Source organism: Paroedura picta, chromosome 3 (assembly GCF_049243985.1).
Source record: "Paroedura picta isolate Pp20150507F chromosome 3, Ppicta_v3.0, whole genome shotgun sequence".
Classification (NCBI taxonomy): Eukaryota; Metazoa; Chordata; class Lepidosauria; order Squamata; family Gekkonidae; genus Paroedura; species Paroedura picta.
The window spans coordinates 17,316,381-17,338,462 of NC_135371.1; the positions used below are offsets into that span (position 1 = coordinate 17,316,381).

General features: G+C 44.0%; 1 protein-coding gene across 9 annotated transcripts in view; it reads right to left on the bottom strand.

Annotated features, from left to right (window-relative positions):
* The window catches only part of CFAP20DC (CFAP20 domain containing), a 196,953-nt gene that overhangs the window by 48,503 nt on the left and 126,368 nt on the right, over positions 1 to 22,082 (bottom strand). For 8 of the 9 annotated variants that reach the window (XM_077324990.1, XM_077324992.1, XM_077324984.1 and 5 more), the window contains 2 exons: positions 19,297 to 19,500; positions 3,479 to 3,540 (listed from right to left, as the gene is read on the bottom strand). In XM_077324990.1, the coding sequence (XP_077181105.1) occupies positions 3,479 to 3,540; positions 19,297 to 19,500 (266 nt within the window). The remainder of the gene's footprint in view (positions 1 to 3,478; positions 3,541 to 19,296; positions 19,501 to 22,082) is intronic. The other variant, XM_077324986.1, reaches the window with a different exon arrangement.

The following is a 22,082-nucleotide window of genomic DNA, read 5'->3' on the forward strand; positions in this document are numbered from 1 at the left end:
AATAGTTTTATTGATTAGCACTACACGCAATGGACTGAAAAGTCAAATCTGACTAGAAGCCAGATTTGCCTCAGCTTATCAATACATTTCTCCCGCCCAAAACTTGACAGTTCCCAAGGGGGGGAGGTGAGTGAGAAAAGACATATGTGAAAGCAAAACAGGATTCCAAACTCCCATCCTTGAAAGAGGTGACAAACAACCCCTTCTGCCCATAACAAGATAAGGTTAACATAACATCACTATTCTATTTTATTGCTTACAAACTACAAGGCCGGGACTAGCAGGCGCCGGGCCCCATCTAGTAATATAACTGACATGGAGGAACTCAGGCTAATTTATGACAGAGATTCTACAATCCTGACATTTACCCTGGGTAAATACAAGCACAAACTATCTTGCATACTCTAAAGGTCAGCAGATTTGAGGAGAGATGGATCACTGGATGGGAACAATTCCAGGCCTTATCGGTGAGACAAAAGATATTGTCTAAAACTAACATAAGTAAATACTGGGGAATGGGTGATCACTCCAAAAAGATAAAGGCCAATGGAAAATATCTTGAAAAGCCATCAGAAGACAAGTCTGACCAACAGAGTTACTTGAAAACATGGTTAACACACTGAAAAAGGTCGTTAAGAAGTACATACCCATATTATTACCAACAGGAAATTATCAACAGGAATATGTATGCTTATATGTTGCCTAATATCTAATACTGGCAGGGGATGGGGGGAACTTACTGAGAGCAGCACAGACCGATTATGCATGGCAATGGCTGCGCTGGGCTGCTGCTGGTTTCTGTGTGCCAACAGGGGAAGATTTTCCCTGTAGGACACGGTCCGCCCTGGCTTTTCATGTGTGGACACAAAGCCGGGGCAGAAAGGTTCTGCCATGCTTCACTGCGGTGGGGCCGGTTTCACTTCATGAAGGTGATATAGTGTCACGATGCTATCTTATCGTGGAAGTGAAAAAAACACCCAGTTTGGCTCTGCGATGCCGTGAAGTGCCATGAAGCTGAAGGGGGTGTTTTGTGTCCCTGCTGAGATACTGTCATGGCAGAGGAGCCAGGCCTGGAAGGCCAGGCTCTTCCCTGTACACACAGGCCCTGCCCACCCATGTTAAAAAAGGGAACGCTGAAAAATCAGTGTTCCCTTAGCGCGGGGCATCAGAGGCCCTAAAGTAGACCAGGGCCAGGCTGATGGTGACGTTGTGCATCAGCGGGAATTTGCCCCACTGCTGTGCAATTGCCGGCCCCACTTTTCCGTCCCGTGCAGAGAGACTCATCCAACACGCAGCAATGTGTCAATGTCAATGACCATGAGACCCTGAAGTCACATAGTTATTTCTGGGACATTGGGGTGACACTCTGGTATTTGGGCAAAAACTACAGCAAATTTGGCTTCTACCATTGAGTTTTTGTCCAAATATCATAGCATCACTCTGATGACGTGGACATGATGATGTCACATCTGGGTCACGCTGGGTGAGATGTAGATATGTCCTTACATCAAGTGGATTCCTTTCTTTTTCTGGATAATCCCCCCTTACTGACCAGCTGATTGGGGGTGGGGTGGTGGGGCTTACCAGTGGGGGGACCCCTGCCCTCACTGGGGCCTAGCAACCGTAAATCTAACACTGTCATTTAAAGAAGGAACACACATACTCCAGGTCAGATTAGCCCAGGGATTCTGAAGGTTTTTGCCTTCTTCTGGGCATAGAACAGGGGTCATTAGGAGTTTCGGGGGGGGGGGGGAGCTGTGAATTTCCTACATTGTGCAGGGGGCTGGACTAGATGGCCCTAAAGGGACTTTCCAGGCCTTTGTTTCTATGCTTCTGAAGCTCAATGGCAGAATACATGCTTTGCATGAAAAAGGTCCCAGGTTCCATGCCTAGCATCCGCAGTTGATAGGATCAGTTTGCATTTGGCATAAAAGCCACTGTCAGACAGAATAGATAATACTGATTTGATGGACCAGCGGCCTGACTTCAGTATAAGGCATGCTTCATGTCCTCAACAGAGCATGCCTCTGCCCTCCCATTTACTCAATTCAGTTATTGCACCACTGATTACACATCTCCATTGAGGAGGAAAGGGCATTTTCATAAATGATGCTTAAGTTTGGTTTTATCACCTCTTTTCTCAGTTCAACTGTATTGTTTAGAATGAAAATTCTATTTAAAAATGTCTTTCTCCTATTTTCTGTCCCTCATTATCAACATTCACACAAACAGAAAGTGTTGCTGATATACCTTACATGTACTCTTCCCGGCTGGTGGCTGGAGGATGGGGGCACCTGGCAACCCTTGTTCAGACAGGCTGGGCCAATATTATATATGAACCGATTTTGTCTCTAGAACATCCTCTAGAATTGTTCACCAATGCTCCCGGAAGGTAAAAAGCTTAACTTAGAACTGAGTTCTGATCTCTCTTTTGAATTTTTCGGAGGCAACCTGAAGATGAAACTTATAAAGACAGCCTTCCCGCCCTTTTAGCTTTTTTTTTAATGTCTGTCTGATGATGGAGCCAGTTGTGACCTCAATCCAGACAACTGACTGGCATCTGATTCTTCCCCCTAAGAAACCATAATGATTCCAGGAATCACTATCCTCATTTGCATTTTGTAGCTAAATCATTGAGATCAATCAATGCTTCTTGCCTTTAAGCAACAATGAAAATTGGGAGAAACCCTATACCCCTGTTGGCAGGGCCTCCTTGAAAAACTTCTTTGCACCCCGTGAGCACAGCAGCAAAGGGAAGGGAGGGAGGTTTCAGTTTAAACCTAACTATTCCCCCCAGGTTTTCCTTATTTGACTTGCTTTGTTGTTGTTGTTGTTGTTAGGTGCGAAGTCATGTCCGACTCATCGTGACCCCATGGACAATGAACCTCCAGGCCTTCCTGTCCTCTACCATTCCCCGGAGTCCATTTAAGTTCGCACCGACTGCTTCAGTGACTCCATCCAGCCACCTCATTCTCTGTCGTCCCCTTCTTCTTTTGCCCTCGATCGCTCCCAGCATTAGGCTATTCCCCAGGGCGTCCTTCCTTCTCATGAGATGGCCAATGTATTTGAGTTTCATCTTCAGGATCTGGCCTTCTAAGGAGCAGTCTGGGCTGATCTCCTCTAGGACTGACCGGTTTGTTCGCCTTGCAGTCCAAGGGACTCGCAAGAGTCTTCTCCAACACCAAGCCTGAATTCTTTGACGCTCGACCTTCCTTATGGTCCAACTTTGCTTTACAGACTTTAAAATAACTATTAAAGTTTTAAACCACGCATATACACTCTCCTGCCATCTTCATGCACATGTATGTTCGTAGTTATAAGTGTATGTGGTCAGGGAGGCGGGTGAGGGGCATTTCTTTTTAAGACAGAACAACTGGAAAAAAAGATTTAAGAGTCTACCAAAGAAAAGTCACGCAGATCGGTCTTTTAGAGAATTTGACGAGCCTGTTCATTGCCTGGGCTGTAAACAGCAGCTTACCGTGGGTTGGAATGCGAGAGGGGGGTCATCTCTTTCTGATAGTGACATCCTTGATTGATTGGCTGTGGGAGACAGGAGAAGTAGGAGTGAGAAAAGTGATTTGCCAAACTCCTTTCATTACATCTAAGTGTGAATTCAATCATTATTTTTATCAGCCTGGTGCCATCAAGGTACACTGGAGAGTTGTCTAAGCAAATAAGGCTCCAAGGAGCAATCTGAATTTCGCCTACTGGGGGAGGCAGTTGTGCAGGATTGACCAGAGCTTTCCTCTCGAAATCAGAAAAAAACTGACATGTTGTTTATCTGTGAATGACAGGAAAACAGCACCATGCTGCTGACCTCATGGATGGGAGCAAAGGTTTAACTGGAATCGTTTTTGGAAAGAAGAGCCAGCGGTAATTTCTTGCATTATTCTAACTGTCCATTACCACACAAATCTTGAAAAGATCTCCCAGTGGCTCTTCAAAAATGTAAATAGCAGTTAGGGAAGAGTGCTTAGACCAGGGACTGTAGTGCATAGAGCAGGGGTAGTCAAACTGCGGCCCTCCAGATGTCCATGGACTACAATTCCCAGGAGCCCCTGCCAGCGAATGCTGGCAGGGGCTCCTGGGAATTGTAGTCCATAGACATCTGGAGGGCCGCAGTTTGACTACCCCTGGCATAGAGCTTCACCCTTTCACCTCTGTCATTTGCTGAAAATCAGCTGCTTCCTGTGTGCTGCTGTTTTCTCTAGGGTAGTGGTCACCCACACACATGTGCATCATCTGGAGATGAGAAAATGGAGTGGGGATTAATGTTAACGCCCTCCTCCAGCCCAAGTTGCCCCTATCCTATTAAAGAAATTGCCAAGTATCCATTCACGGACCACTCAAAGTTATCTCTAGCTTGGATTCTCACATCCTTGAGCTCTTTGCAATGGGCTGACGGCACAAAAACATTGCATGCAATTGATTTTGACTTCAGTATTTTAATTCCTATTTTTAAATATTTATAATTTTAGAAAAAATGCTCTCCGACAGATTTACAAATCAGGCAATTTTTATATTTTAGCATTATTTATATGTCACTTGAAAGACATTACTGCAGCCTGACAGTGAAGAAAGAGTAATAGGCAGTTCTCAAAGCCATTATATACTTTTTGTACTGACAGTGTGGAGCTGCTGCTAAACAATTTATATTTCAACAGTCCCCCCTGACAGCCTAGTTATTACGTTTTGATTTTTGATAAACTATCATAGGCTATAAAATATAGTTTTTAGTACATCACTTTTAATGTTTGCATATGAACATCTGTTCACACGATTGCCTGAACTTCTGCCTATTCGGATTCTGGATTTTTGCAGATCAAAGAAGATGCTTTTTTCTCCCAACACAATGAAAACTACTAATAGCTAGACATTTCATAATTGTTATATATCAGATTAAGGATTCCCAACTTAAAAGTGGACTCAAAACCCCAAATCCAAGAGATGACTTTCGTTGAAACAAAAGAATATTTTATTACTCAAGCACGCATGAAATAAATAAAACCCACAGCAAAAATAAAGATAGGCAAAAAACAGCCTTCTGGTGGTGCTGTTGCCACAGACTAGACCAAGGGACAAAGAGGTTATATAAAATTAGCCAATATTTCAACGAAAAAAACCAAACTGCTTTCTAGGGAGGAACTGACCATAATCTATATGGGAAAAAATTAGCAGAGATTTGATGAGCAAGAAATGCTGAGAAGAAATATGATTAGTTCAAAAGAGAAAAAGATTTTTTTCCCCCATCTCATCTCACGCTAAATACGAACGCACAAAATACAATTTTCTCTGGATCATCAAGGTAAAGGAAACTAACCCCCCTCTCCCTTTCAGGCACAAGAATTACAATAAGCATTAAAAGGAGAAATGAAACTTTGCTAATCTATAGAAACATTACACAATATGCCATTTTAGCAGTCCTGAAGTTGTGATAGCATTCGGAAAAGTTGAGTGGCAAAATTAGTAAAAATATGCCTTTACTGATAGGAAATTCGGTAACTCAATGCATCCATCCTAAATATATATCATATTCTACATGGAATGAGAAGCCTTCAGCAACTTACTGCTAGATGAAGAAAATGATTCCAAATTGTTAGATTTTTCTTGGCTCGTGGGGTCAAGAAAATTAGAAAGTGTGACGGGGTGAAAAATTTACGATATGTTCAAGTCTGATCATTATTTTGGACCAGTCTGTACAGCTAAAAAGGCTGAGCTTTGATTTTGAGCCTCAAGAATTAGGGAAACGAAGACTCATCATTCCTTACAACTACCAGGCAACAAAGCGCTTGTTACTCTTTCAACTTGTCAGGAATAGTTTTCCGAACATTTAGAGAAAGGGCTCCAAACTTTCCCTGCCTTGATCCAGCGAAAGAGTTCTGTATATGGAAACACGTTTTCGTGCACGTATTTATCAGTCTCAAAGCCCTGCGATCGACACGTCCCCCCCCTTTGTTCTGTCTTATCTTTTCAAAGCCCATTTATCGGTGTTTTAAAGCTTGCCATGTGACTACAGCAAAATCCTCTTTCTTGGGAACTGATTAGTGCAACTGATTCATCTCTTGCTAAAGAGTGGGCCGGCGAGATGGCAGATGACAGGGTATAATTCCACCTCCCCACACGGTAGCCTTTATTCCCCCAGCTCTCCCCTGTCTTGCCTGCTCCTTTGCAAACAATTAAACTACAGTGTGCCAAAGAACGGCTTGGGCATACATGCTCCTGTGAATAATAAAAACACCTTCCCTTGCACAGGAGCAAGAATGGAAGGGCCAAGAAGGGCAGAGTTCGCAGGAGGGCTGTCGCCTGGTGTCCTTTTCCTTTCATTGCTCCAGTCCAGCAAGAGTTGAATCCAGCAGCTCTAACTGAGTTGCAATTGCCCATCCTTGGGCTGTCCTGACCGCCATCCTCATGTGCTTCCTCATGATCAGTTAGAACAAGAAGCACTGAGAGTCTTAAGCCTGTTGGGGAGGGATCGTAGGATCAAAATCGCAAGATGCCGTAGTCCCACTGTATACCGCATTGTGTAACTGGTAAAACCATATCCCTGGATGGTTATGTATGAAACAGACCCTGGATTGTAACCAGTGAAAACCAGATCTTTGGACTGTATTCTATGATGCCAGAAGCCCTGGATCAGCACCTATGAAAACAGACTTCATCGTGGGACAACAATAGCACTTGTGTGCTTCTTCAGTCAAGACTCTGGGCATTTGCTCTGACCTAGACAAAAAGAGAGCATCAGTGAAGCTTGGCCTGAGTGACTGACCTTTCATGAACTCAGCATCCCTGCATCTGTGGGAAACACATACACATCTGCTGCAACTTCAAAGAGCACCTTCCTTCCTGATGTTCCCTACCACACCCCATTAAAAGGATGATATCAGAAGTGCTTTCTTACCATCCACATAATGCCACCTTGCCAAAGCTTTATTGCACTACATAGTCACCTAGATCAAATCAGCTCCAAAGTTTCCCAGATCATTCTTTTTGATCACTTTTGATCTTGGCCATCCTGGATCAGTCACCCTTTTAGTCATCACATCAAAAGGGCTCCTGAAGGGCTTAATCACCTCATAAACTGTCCAAAACAGATCCTAGCTGGCCATCCCTTTTGCAAGCCAAATTCTCCATTTTTTTTGTTTTTGATCTGAACTTGTGGGATAACAATTGGCCAGGCTGCATCTGGAGCATTGTGCACAGTTCTGAAGGCTTCACTTCAAAAAGGATGTGGACAAAACTGAGAGGGTGCTGAGAAGAGTGACAAGGATGATCAGGGGCCTGTGGACCAAGACCTACGAAAGGCTGAAGGACTTGGGAATGTTCTGCCTGGAGAAGAGGAGGCTGAGAGGGGACATGCTTGCTTTCTTTAAGTATCTAAAAAGTTGTCAGAGGAGGACAGGGAATGGTTCTTGTTGAGAGCAGAGAATAGGACCTGCACTATTAGCCAGGTAGATATCAGGGGGTACCAGGTAGATATCAGGGGGAAAAAAATCTGTCACATAGTAGTTCAGCAGTGGAATTGGCTGTCTAAGGAGGTGGTGAGCTCCCCCTCATTGTCAGTCTTTAAGCAGCAGCTGGATAGATACTTATCCTGGATACTTTAGGCTGATCCTTCATTGAGCAGGGGGTTGGACTAGATAGCCTGTCTGGCCCCTTCCATCTCTAGGATTCTATTCTATGACTCAGGGGTAGAGAACCTGCTTTGAATGCAGAGGATCTCAAGCCCCCCAGTGTCTCCACCTAAAAGGATCAGGGGGTAGGTGATGTGATTTGGGCCCTGAAAAATCCTGTGACCTATTTGATTCACAAGAAAAAAAAATGCTCCCCTTTGCATTCACTGAAAGGCATTTATATTTATATGAACACGGAAAACAGACAACTCTTGAGCATTCATCGTAACTACAGTTAACGTGGAGACTGTCAGAGCAAACTGAGGATATGGTGAAATGAGCCCTACCGCTTCCCTTCGGTGTCCCTTGAGGCTTAAAAAAGTTGCCGGGAGCAGTCCGACTGAACAAATGGCCTTGATTATGAACAACTCATTGAGGGAAGTTGCAGTATCTATAGCCTTTAAAAAGCAGGCTGTACCTGTTAACACCTCTTAAAAGAAATTGTTCCTAGACATTTCTACTGTAAATAACTAATAAAATGCCTAAAATCTGCCACTTTCCAGGAAAGTGACAAAACTGTAGGCATTCTTGGACATGATTATCCCTATAAATCCACACAAGTTGACAGACAGGAAAGTGTCTTCCTGTAGGTCCTTCTGTATCTGCCTGCGGCCTTCAATGCTATCTACCATGTATCTTTCTGTGGCCTAGTAACTAAAATGGGCTTAGGAGATACAATGGAATTATGGCTTCAATCTCCCATGGAAGGTAGGTTGAGAACAGTTCCTGCCCAGGGACCACATGCTCCCGTGCCACAGCACCCACACCTTCAATACTCGTCGTGCTGCCAAAAACAAACTATGCAGCAAGGGAGGAGGGAGGGTATGTTTGCCTGCACAGAAGATACTAGATGAACAATAGATACAGGTAAGCGCAACTTTGTTTTCATCATCAGTCTTCTGTGCAGTTCCTCAGACTGATGATCTGATTCAGTACAAGGCAGCTTTGACCATGAAACTATGGCCCTGACTCTTAGAAATGTTAGCTGCCTTAAGGCCTTCCAATGAAAGAAAGGCAGCATACAAATATGCTAAATGAATACATAAAACACATTCAACCCTGAAATAAACTACTGGATTTTATGCTCCTAAAACATCCTAGGTGAACAAAGGTGACAAAACAGTCGTACCTCTCATTGTCCAGAACCTCTTTTAATTTCTTTCTCTTTCATACTCATCCTTTGGCCACATAAATCAAGACACCGTAATGAATCTGAAGCTGAGATTCCACTATGAGCCCTTCTCACCAGCTTTGTGAATTTAGTTGGGGGAACCTGTGCCGGCATTCTGTAAAGACTGTTTCCCTACCGGCATTGATGCTGGCTTCTCAGGAACAGGCAACAGTGTTGGAGTCAAGCTCCTGGTATAACCTTTTTATCACTCCCACCGAACAAAAAGCTGAAGCACACTGGGAAGGGCGGCTTAAGGGAGCTTGCTTCTCAGCTTTGCTTCCTGCAATGGCCTTGTGAACAAGCAAAGAATTTCAATTGCCGGTGATGTCAACTTGACACGGCACAAAACTTTACTCTCTTCCTTCCTTCTTTCTGAACAGGAACAAAACTACTTCAAGAGACCAGCATCTAGATCGCAGGGAATAAAGGCAGCCAGCACACTGAATGATTACTTGGTTTTTGCATGGCTGATTCGTTTGACGGAATATTTTAAAATAACTTTGATGTCATGTTTACAGTTTGGAGAAGGGGGGGGAACCACTTCCTAATTAAAATAATTTTCATTTGTGCCCAGGGAGAAGGGTTTATTAAATACTAATGAATAGTAAGGAGCGAACTCCCCCAATTCAGTTTAATTTATATTCACGTGTTACAATCCTTGCTTGAAAGCATCAACAAAACTTCAAGTACTTTTCAGCACTTGCAAATGGAAGGCTGTTAATAGTGAGAGGGGAACTGTAATGCCCACAATCTCTTCCAGATTCCCCACCGCTGTGAACATCCTCACTTGTTATCCTCTGCCTTCCTCCCAAAACATACATGGCAGCAAGGCAGGGACAGCACCTCGGGCTGCTTAGGTAACTGCGGTGACCTAAGAGGAGGGAGCCCTGGGGAGGGGGGGGGGAGAGACCGTGCTGCAACTCTTGCCCTACCACTAGTTCCGTTTGAAAGACGGCAAGAGAAGGGGGCAGTGAGAAACGATCAAACAGAAAAGTCATTATAGGAAGCAACGCGTCATAGATAACAAAACTAAGATTCATTAGTTAAAACATGGAGACTTGCTAGAACACCTTGAGTTTTATTAAGTAAAACACAAAATGGGCCTGAGAGTCAACCGTGGAAATACTGGCTGGAGTAATGTGATTTTGCATCCCAGTTTGCCAAAGCTGTTATTTGACTTGCTGAACCCAGGATAGTCTAAGAACCCTTCTAACCCTCCAATTGCCATTGTTACTGCTATTTATTTGGATACAGGCCACTCTGTGTCTAAGACTGTGCAGTTCAGTGATCATTATTTTTTAAATTGTTGATCAGTGATTGTTAATGCATCCTTACACATGGTACTCTCAGAGTCAATTAACCGAAAGAGCCACACATCCCTGCCATGTCTCTGGGAGTCACATATCACCAGAAGTGACATCACCCAGACACTCCCACTGGATCTGACATCATGCTCAGTCATCACCCCCAATGCCAGAAATGGCCGAGTGACCTATTCTGGTGGCCTGGGAAAAGACCTGAGGCTGGCCTCCGTCACCCCCCCCCCCCCCATATGCTGGGCTACTCTCCCTGGGGTGACTGCCCTGGCCTTGGTGCTTGCCTGCCTGTCTGCTGCCTTTGCCAAGCCCCAGTTGTGCTGGTGAGGAAAATGGCTCTCATATGCAGCTTGGACGGCTGCTGCAGTCCCAGGACTCAGTTGGGATGGCTTACAAGGGGCAGTAATGAGCTAGCGCTCTGCTGCCCTTGGCTTGGCCGACGGTGGCCGTTCCTGGTTTGGAGGGAAAAGCGGAAATCGGACTGCAGGGGTGAGGATTTAGGCCCCTTGTGCACTGCAGGGAGTTCCCCTGTTTTCAGGGCAAAAACCGCAGCAATGCCCCTTCATTCATCCAAATGAGCTGCTGCACTTCTCTTTCCTCCCCTGCAATGAATTAACTCCCCACCAATTGGGCAATCCTTTGGGGGCTGTCAAGAAACCCAGGGCTTTCACAAAACACTGTTGAGGAAGCCGGGTTTACCCTGTGAATTTACAGGGGTGGGAGTGGGGGGTCACTATCTTTCTAAAAACCTTGTGTAATAATAATAATTATTATTATTTCCAGGGGGCTAACAAAATAAGCGGTCAAAAAGACACCTGTAAGTCCAAAGACTGCAACACACGCAATTAGCTGCCATGCATCCTGAATTGTGATTAAAGCTTTGCTTCATTAATCAACAGATTATACATTCAGCCCTAATATGAACACAGAAAATTCTGCAAAGTGATGAACCCCAACCCATCAGTTTTCTCCTGGTTTGGTGAATCCTTACAGGGTTCCAATTATCTTTAGGTGACAGACGAGCATAGAGCGGGCCACAGGCAACCATCAAATCAAATCAGGACTCCTGGTAAACCATAGTTTGTTCCTCAAGAGCATCATGATCTTCAAGAGCATCTGAAGATCTAAAAAAGCAAAGAACCAGACAATGGGCAAAGAATCCTGGCAAGAATGGGAGAGATGCCTAGTCCAGGACTGAAAGACGATAGGGACAAGCAACAGAAGATATGATTTGGAAGGTATTATTACTGGTAAAGGTTTAAAATGGATACCCATTCTTTGGCAATGCCTCCATGTTCATGGCAGTCAGGATAAACTGAATCTCGCCATGTCAGAAAAATCAGCAGAATGGCTGAAATGGGCCTTTAGTTTTAAAAGGGAAAATAGGGAACAGATCCTTTAAATGTCTTGCAAAATGCATTAAAATGTCTATGTTGTATCTTGGGTCCATCGCAGATGCCTTGGCTCTCTCTGATGTAAAGGTTATTACGGCCGCCTCTGCTGTAATAAATAATAATCATTAAAGTACTTCAATAGAGTGTTTAGAATTTACAAGGATCTAGTATAAAGCACTCTACTGTCAAGGATCTTGGATATTCCTTCATCTTACATAAAGATGAAATTCCAGTTTCACTGTCCTTGCTTCACTGGTTGTTAGACTGTCAGTGAATATACTTTCAGGAGAATAGGCATGCTAGTTTTCAGTTGAAGAGCTAGATGAGTTCAGCGGCACCTTTGAGACCAATGGAGCACCTTAGAGACCATGGGACTCGATGAAGTAAGCTCTCAGAGGTTGCTACCTTGAATTTTTTGTTGGTCTCCAAGGTGTTACTGGACTTTAATACAGTGAATATATTGAAAGGCTGCTTTTACAGTAACTCCTGAAAAAGTTCTGTTGATATGAAATGTTGCCATTTTGTGTTTTGCACATTTATTGCCTTTTGGCAGACCAGTGGTCCCCAACCTTTTAATCACCGGGGACCGGTCAACACTTGACAATTTTACTGAGGCCGGGGGGGGGGGTAGTCTTTTGCCGAGGGATGTCGCTGCCCCTGACTGAGCCTCTGCTCCACTTGCTTTCCCGCCGGTGCCCCTGACTTCCTGCCAGCAGCAGCTTCACAGTGCCACGCCGAGGGGAAACCCCAGCCATGGCGGCCACTGGAGAGCACCAAAGGTGAGCCGGCGGCAGAGTGGCAGGGCAGCCCCCGAGGCAGTGGCCGGGGAGGAGGATGAGGAGGAGCTGCGGCCCGGTACCGACTGATCCACGGACCGGTACTGGTCCCCGGACTGGGGGTTGGGGACCACTGTGGTAGACGTTGACTGGCCTTTCCTTTCAAGGGACTGGTGCATTGTGTGAGTGAGTCGGTGGCATGATTTGCGATGTCTGTGTTATCACTTTGGGAGAAAACGTATCAGAAAGTACTAGAAAGAGGAAGGTCAGGAGGTATGGGGTGGGGGAAGGAGATTGCCAACTCTATTATCATCCCATTCACTCTTTCAAACCTACATCATCTCACCTTAGCTCTATTGATGTCAACAGTAATGTTTTAAGAATACTTTCCTGGGAGTGGGCCCTACTGAGTAAGACCTGACTAGGATTCTGAGTAGACCTGCTTGAGATGGCACTGTGAAGAAGTAGTGTTGGTTTTTATACCCTATTTTTCACCGTCTGAAGGAGTCTCAAAGTGGTTTGCCTTCCCTTTCTCTCCCCACAACAGACATTCTGTGAGGGAGGTGGGGCTGAGAGCTCTGAGAAAAACTGCTCTGTAAGAATACCTTCTAACATGACTGTGGCTAGCCTAAGGAACCAGTGTTTTCCTCTGCTCATTTCTCTTCAGTAAGCTTCCTGAAGCATAAACACTGTCCCTGAAACCCTTACGATGGGCAGTGTCACTTATATGGATGGGGACCTGGATCAACTGACCCCCTTCAACTTCCCTTAGCTTTACAAAAATACAGCAATAAAACCATTTAATGAAACATTTGTGAACTGAAGTTTCACACGAATACATCACAACCATAAACCTTACTGTTTTTTAAAATTTAGCACAGTTCCTTGCTGTCTCTGGGAGGTCAAAGTGTATATATACAAGCATGGAATCCTCGTGGAATAAATTGTGCTTCCCCTTTCATCACTTTAGGTAAGTCTGCATAGACCCTCTAAAAAAAAAACTGGAAAAATTCAAACTATCTCCTTAACTATCTCATTTAATTTCGAGACTATTATCCTAGTGTTTCAGCATCTTGCTTCTGCCCATCTAGGAAGGATAGATTAAAAATTAAGGATGTCTATGACTAGGTATATGCATATCGTATAGCCAAACTTCATGTTGTGTTGAGGATCCATGAACAGATGTTACAATGTGTAGCTTAACATAAAAGGAAACTGCTAGAGGGAATTCAGTTTGGCACCATGGTGCAGGCACAGGGTTTAACTCTTTCAGTGTATGCCTTTTCTTTAATAGTAAGTATTCCCAGTAGAGAAGAAAGATGGTTGCTTTCTATTATATGTACCCCACCCCCCAAAGACTAATTTTATGTAGGCATTGTCATTGGGGAAAATGACATGGGGAAAAGAGTTGAAACTTCTCCCACCATAAAGGTAAGGGTATCCTCTGTGCAAGCACTGAGTCATGTCTGACCCTTGGGGTGACGCCCTCCAGCGTTTTCATGGCCAGTGCCTTCCCCAGTCATTACCGTTTACCCCCCAGCAGCAAGCTGGGTACTCATTTCACCGATCTTGGAAAGATGGAAGGCTGAGTCAACCTTGAGCCGGCTGCTGGGATTGAACTCCCAGCCTCATGGGCAGAGCTTTCAGACTGCATGTCTGCTGCCTTACCACTCTGCACCACAGGAGGCTGCCATCAGACTGTACCCCTGATTTGACCACCTCCGTTTTTAAAATTTAAACTATGCATTGGGAGAACCAACCAGACACTCAATGTAATATGTAGCACGTTCCATTATATACAGAAAGCACTAGCCCCTTTTCATTCCAACATTAGCTTTGACATGACATTCAGGACAATAAAACAGACATATCCACCTTGAGACGTGAGAATCAATGAAAATAAAAGAAACTGCAGAATTTCAACTGCAGCCATTTTCAAAAGATGAAAAGCACCATTAGGGACTCATCTCTCATCTGCTGTACTTTTAAATTCCAAGACTCAAGAAGTCAGAAATTATTATTATTTTTTAAAAGACAGTATGAAACCTGTTACCTACAGATATGATGACTTGCTGCTACACTTTTGGAAGGATGGACTTACCTTAAGGATATTTTCCTCCACATATTCTTATCTTTAATTCTTTGTATGCTGATCTATGGATCAGATCTTACAAGGAACAGAATCACTGCTTCCTACCATGCCAGAGAAGCTGGAGGTGATTTCTCATAGAATAATCCTAAGCAAAGCTATACCCTTCTAAAGCCACTGAAATCATTGGGCTGAAAATGGCACAACTCTATTATGGATTGCATTTACAGATGCTAAAACAACTGATCTGAGTGGAATCTCTTCACACCTGGTTTCTTTCTGTTCATGTGGAATTCACCTTGCAGGACTGGTCTTTTCACTAACAGGCCTTTTGCCTCGTACTTTTTATACATCGACAAAATGCTAAAAAAATGTTCGCCCAAGAAAGCAGAAGACATCCCCAAAGACTTGAACGCTCCTGTATAAAAACAACATCCCGAACAACCTGCTTGCTTCTCTACAAATAATACCATTCCCAATTTTGCCCTACACCACCTTTTTTACTTCCCTAGGTAGTATTGGTGGGCATGTAAAGAGTTTAGCTCCTCCCCCAGGCACTGAAGTGTTTTCTTTTTCCAGGGTACAAAAAGATTGGACTGTTGAAAATACGATGTACATGGAATGATTAGCATTCCCACTCCCCGGGCAAAAAATATATTGGAATGCTGGAAATTTGATGTTCATGGAATGATTAGACATTTCAAATTCTGATACCAACTTGACTCCACTGTCCATTTTTAAAGGGGAAAGGAAAATATAAAATACAATGTAACACAACATCTTCCTTGGAAACTAAGATAGAAAATTTTTTGTTGTTCTCAGGACATTTCGCACTTGATGGATGAATCTGAGACTGTTTCTGTACTAGTGATATAGTTTGGATTTGCTTTTTAAAGGATCTTTTTTGTCTGTTTCAGCACTAAAATTTGCTTCTTCAGGTGCAGTCCTTTCCTTGTCACTGTCCTCCCTCCCTCCCACCTCCCTCCCTCCATTCAGCAAAATCTCCTTTTTTATAAAAAGATGTGATTGCATTACAATGCTGTTTATAATTCTAAAGGAACCAATCTTGTAGTCTTACACAGCAGCATTATGTTATGACATTATAACTCAGGTTTAAAAAAAAACACATTCAGGACACTTTGGGGATAAAGGGAGGAGGTGATCAAGGGTGCAGGATGATGGGATGAAGGGGCACAACAAAAACAAAGGTGCAAGCAGGCACCATTTTGCAAAGGTGCAAGCAGGAACATTTTTGGAATAGGGAGAGGAAGCAAAGTATGATGGGTGGTTGCCTCCAGCAGACTCAGTACGGAAAGCATATCACAAATTTTAGCCCAGGAAATGAGGGGAGGAAAGCCCAAATGTGGAAATGCTAGGGCCATTCCGCACGACTTAAATGTAGCAGAAGTCTTACCTTTGGTAAACGCTACTAATTCAAGGTTCCGCATGACGTCGCACACAATCTGTAACACTCCTGCAACACTCCCGCATAAAGCGCTTCGTTATAGCGCTTTTCGGGAAATCGGGAAAAGTGGATTCCCCCCGAGAAAACCGCTACACTTCTGCGCACAAGCAGCAACACATCAGCGAAAGGCATGTGCGTTCTCAATGTAGCGGCAGAAAGAATGTCTCTCCCCTTGCTCTCGCTGCTGAACTTCCAGTGAAACTATCACCATTTTTTTTCCTTAGATGGGGAAAGCAACGAACGAGCGAGGCTTCTCCGGCTAAAGTCCCTCCACAGACGTGATTAAAAGTTAAACAAAGCTCCCTACTGCAAGTGTCTTTAAAGTTCCCAAGCACAACACAGCCCCTTGTTCGACACTGCCCATAATTTCAGCCACAAATCTCGCCCATGGGGGGGGGGGATTTTTTTTAACTTGAAGAGCCTGTAAACGATTAAGTGCCAGCTCCTATGCCTGCGGAAAAGGTCTTTCTGATGCATTGAAGGAACGAATATGCGTTGCTACAGGTGTTTTCAGGTTTTTAAAAAAGAGTTCTTAAAGGGAAACACGAATAGAACAGTTAATTGGCTGTTAAGGGGCGGGAGGAAGTGTGGAAAAATATCGCACCCCCTATTGCAATTTCAGCGAGACCAGAAACTTGTGCGTTACGAGAACAGCGCTAGTGGGAGAGCCTTTTTGTGTGCATTACCGCGATCTGCCGTTTTTGCCTGCAGCGCTTTTCAATAGCGCACAGATTTAGCCACATTGCCTTTTGTGCAGAAATCCCCCTAGAGTTGACTCGCAGCATCCAAAGGAAATTAAAAGCAAGGAGATCGCAAACAAGGAATGTCTCCTAATGCGGATCTGGTCACAGATTGACCCTTTTGCAAAGGGGAACAGAAAGATGTGAATTAATGTAGTATCTGCCTTGAGCATCATGACATCAGCTGCCATCCATGGCCAGGCTACTATCACTATATATTACACAACCGTTTTTCTTCCACTCTGGTCTTTCATAGGAAGGAAAATATAAAACTTACTGTAATATTGCTATGAATTTTGAATACTGAGCTATCAGAATGAATTTTGCTATGTACATTTATAAGTAGTGGAGGGCATGGACCAGAAAATTCTGGTTCCGTTCAGGGGGTTGCTGAACCTCCAAACCCCGACAACCCAATTCTCCCCAAAACAAAAGTCTGGTTTAGATGGTTTGTTTTGCGTCTTCCTGCATGATTGGCTTGGGGGGTGCTGGACTGCCGAGCACCCTGCCAAACAGCTAATCATGCAGAGAGTGAACTGTCTCTGCATGTGCTGGGTTGCCTGGTGGTAGCCTAGCACCCCCCCCCAAAAAAAAACAGCTGATCATGCATGCGGAGAGTGAGCTCTCTGCACTATCAGCTTGGGGTCTGATGGGCTGCCCTGCAGTGGCCATTTCAGTGCGCTGGTTCCCTTCCCTCCCTTTGAAAACAAGGCAAATGAACCAGCATGCTGCAATGGCTTGTAAGCCATGTTATGTGGACAGCAGGCCTGCACACCCTAGAATGGTTGCCAGCCGAACCCCAAACCAAAAGTCTATGGAAAGTTTGGGAGAGGGGTGCATGAGTTTGGGGTGCACAAATCGGGGCAGTTTCGTGGCAATTTTTGGTTTGTACCCATCCCTATCCCTATTTATAAGAAAATGGTCCACTTGAGGACCATCTTCGTCTCACACATGTTTTCATGAAGACGGGCATGAAGAAAGATGCAAGAAAGGTTGTAAAACACAATCAGTACTGTGCTGTACACATTAATTACTGTGCAAGTTCATTAATTCTATTAGTTCCAATCTTTCGGATCTCAACATTGCAGCACTTACCCCAAAAGCCAAGGTAGTACAATGTTTTTCTTGTAAGTGCTACAATGTGGAGATAAGATGTGCGTTTTCATAAAATACCTTGTGCTTACTGATTCAAGACATTTTAGGCCTCCGTTCTCCTAAAAAGAACTCAATGCAAATGACAATGATTACAAATAAAATAAAACAAGCAATTAAAGCCTAAAGAGTTGAGATAAGAAGATGATAATGTTTGTGTCAAGCAGTAACAGGTAGTGCAAAGAATACATGTTAGGCTTGGATTGGTCCCACACATCTAAACAAGGTTTAACCCAGTGTCAATACAACTGCTCTGCATGTTATCTTAAATACATATGGCCAAACCTACATTAGAGTTCAACATATACTATCTGTACCATTATAATCTCTGCATTTAAGACAACTTGCTATGAATTGACATTCACTCAGTTATGATGCAGTGTTATGAAGCAATGTTAGGGCTGCCCCCTCCATCAACTATAGAACTCCCTCTCCTTGCAGACTGACCAGTGTCCAAGCATAAGCACCCCTCAGAAACAGAATAATAATAATAGACTGTGTTAAATCCAAAAAGAGTGGGCAAATGTCAATGCCTTGAGCCAAGAAGAAAAGAGGGGTATGCATAGTTTAATCAATAATGATGCTGATCGATGTTTTACTTTTAGACAGCATGACCATCACACTACAAGTTAGCAAATGTTAGCAAATGTGAACAGAATACTTCATGCTGGGATTTCTACTTGCCCCCCCCCCTTTGTTTGAGCTGTGATACACGGATAATCTATTCAGTAATATGTTCAGCAGTTAGAAATGAATGGGGATCAGAAGGAATTCTGGATTGCATTATTGGGTTATATTCCTTCCAAGAGAACTATCAAGCATGCTTGGAGTCCTCCTGAAGCCCTAACCTATCTGTGATTAACCATGTTTGAAATCGCTTGAAAATGTAGTCCTGAATGGACACAAAACAATTAATGAAGTATTTTAACAAGTATTGGACGCTGTTTATTTCGGGTCGCACACCTGACTCGTATGTGACTGAACATGTTTGGAACTCACTTGAAATATCCAGTCCCGAACAGACACAAAAGCATTAATAAAGCATTTTAACAATGTTAGTGTTTGCACCTATTTGGCCCTGCAGTGTGTATAAACGCTGAGTCCAAAATATGGAAGTCTACACAAAATGAGGCTCCAGATGCCTGGAGAGTTCACTGGGGAACTATTTAAACCAGGGGAAGTCAACTTGTGGTCCTCCAGATGTTCATGGGCTACAATTCCCATGAGCCCCTGCCAGCAAACGCTCTCGTCGCTCTCCTCTGTACCCTTTCAATTTTATCTACGTCCTCCTTGAAGTGAGGCCTCCAGAACTGCACACAGTACTCCAGGTGTGGTCTGACCAGTGCTGTATACCAGGGGTGGTCAACCTGTGGTCCTCCAGATGTTCATGGGCTACAATTCCCATGAGCCCCTGCCAGCAAATGCTGGCAGGGGCTCATGGGAATTGTAGCCCATGAACATCTGGAGGACCACAGGTTGACCACCCCTGGTTTAAACAACATGGAAGGTACATTCAAGCTTACCGCTGGCCGACACGAGTTCCAGGTAGTCGTGTCGTCACTGCTTGTGCTGATGCTGATATTACAATTGTCGATTTGAGATGCGCTCAGCCCGTGAGAAGGTTCGCTGTTTTCCAGCTCTTCGTTCTGTTGCCTCTTCATGCTCGCTAGCATTTGCAGCTCGGAAGCACTCATGTTGCCTGGCTGGTAGTTCCTCCAGTTGTATTCCTATGAAGAACATCGACATGAAACATGGGAGTGGCACCAGGTGGAACAGGGTGGAGAAAATACGAATGCAATGGATCCCCAAAGTGCCATGTAAGAAGACTAATACGGAAAACAAGCCGTCATATTTCTTACAAGGCAAGGGGTCAACGAATGCGCACTCCCACTTCAACCATAGACAGGAATTATTGCTGTACATTCTCAGAAAGGAAGCAGAATAAACACCAAATGCAGCAATGTACGGGACTCTTGTATAACAGTCGCTTGGTTAACTTATTCTATGTTCTGTAATTTAAAAAAAAGATTCTTTCAAGAGACATCCATTATTCTCTACAAGGCCCATTATGTACGGCTGCCGAAACGGCGATTTCGGGTCACATGGAAAACGAGGAGGGGGAAGACGCGACGCACACCGGTTATGCACGGGGCGGGGCACGATGGAGGCAAAACCCAGAGTAACCGATTATGCACGCGGCGATCTGGGCGCCGCTTCTGGTTGCGCCCCGGTCACCCGCGCTTTCTTCCGCATTTCGCGAACGCGGCTTTTTCGGCGGCATGCACCGAAGCTGCAGACGGTTGCAGCCGGCACGGTGATTTTAGTCGCCGCCATTCCACCCCGAATGTGCGCTAAAGCCCCTGTGCATAATGGGTCCATAAGAGACATAAAAGAAGGAAGAGGAAGAAGAGGTTTTTATACCCTGCTTTTCTTTACCTTAAAGCAGGCTTTCTCAACAAGGGGTTCATGAAACCTGGGGGTTTCTTGACAGCCCTGGGTTTCCCAAATAGGTGGGAGTTAACTGTAAATATTTGTTAAACATTTATCAAGTGATATGACCATATATGGTCACGTCAACCAAGCCACCCCTTCCCAAAGTGGCCAATGATGGGCATGGAGGTGTCAGAAGGGCCATGCGCACAGCTATGTTTCCCAACCATATTCTGCATGGCACCACTTCTGGGGTATCTTGAAGCCTGAAGAATGTTTCAGGGGTTTCTCAATGGTAAAAAAGTTGAGAAAGGCTTAAGCAGTATCAAAGTGGCTTACAATTGCATTCCCTTCCTCTCTACACAACAGCTCCTTGTGAGGTAGGTAGGGAGAGTTCTGAGAGAACTGAGACTGCCCCAAAGTCAGTCAGTAGGCTTCATGGGGAAGATTAAGGAATCAAACCCAGTTTTCCAGGTTGCATTCCACTGCTCTTAAACACTACACAACGCTGGCTTGTAGAAATGTATAATTCCTCTCAGACTTACTTATGCCCTTTTGGGAAAAGGGCAATGCTATACAGAGGACTCATGACTTAGCGGTCCAGAATATGAAGCAAGACAGAAAATATGTCTGATTGAAGCATTTGAAAGTGAGATCAAACACGAAGCACTGTCCTACACAGAGTTAGATGCATCTAAGTCCAATGGGCTTGAAAGGGTATAATTGCTTAGGATTGCACTGAGAGTAAAGAATATTGGGCTTTGGGGACCACTGGTCTGACTCAGTTGGGCAGCTTCATATGTTTATATATGAAACAGGACAAAAAGTTATTTCCATTCAGCACACGAGACAAGAAGATAACAGTTTGGACCCAGTCTAACTTTATGAGGGCACAAGGGGAAATGATTTTCATAATTCACTCCCTCCTGAGAAGCAACATTTGGGGGAGAGGTGTTTGGGAGCTGCTATGGAAGGTGGGAATTGGTGAAAACTACACCCCCCCCCCATTGCACATGAGCAAATAGAGGCAGGATCCAACCCAGCACTCCCCAAACAATGTCCTTTTCTTGGATCTGCCATGGCATAAGCATATGAAATTGATAAATTATATCATTTTTGTTATATCACGGATTTTGTAAGTATTACTTAAAAGAAAGATTACTCTTCACATAATAACCATCTCAGCTGAACTTTAGAGATTTAGGACCCAGTATTCAAGAATATATAGATAGCTTTTTGGGGATAATCATCAGGTCACCCAGGACATTCATGATAACATTGGTTTATTATTCCACTTACTTGTGCCCCACTTCAGGGATTGAACTACCACATACAAAGGCAATTCCCAGCACTGCTATAACCTCTTCAACACTGCTGATCTAATTTAACCCTAATTTAAGCAATTTTAATGGTGTCCAATGCAAATTGAAATATTAACTTAAAATCATTTCCCCACAAGTTTATATAAGGAGAGAATCTGTGAGAGCTTGCCCAGAGTTCCGATTCACATTTCTTCTTTGACAGTTATTCCCAAATCGGTTTAAGCTTTCAATATGTTTTAGACAAAAAATATCAAGGCGCAGAAAGAGAGAAACTGACATTTCAGAAAGGAAGTCACCCCCTCCAGTTTATTATAAAGCCCATAAATAAAAGAGTTTAGTTTAAAGTTGATAGCCATGTTAGTTTTAGGAAGTAGAACGAAAGTGGAGTTCAGTAGCACTTTAAAGACCAATCACATTTTCCAGATATGTTTCACCAATCAAGAGCCAGCTGGGTATAGTGGTTAGGAACACGGACTTCCAATCTGGAGAGTCGGGTTTGATTTCTCACTCCTCCACATGCAGCCAGCTGGGTGACTTTGGGCTCGCCACAGCACTGA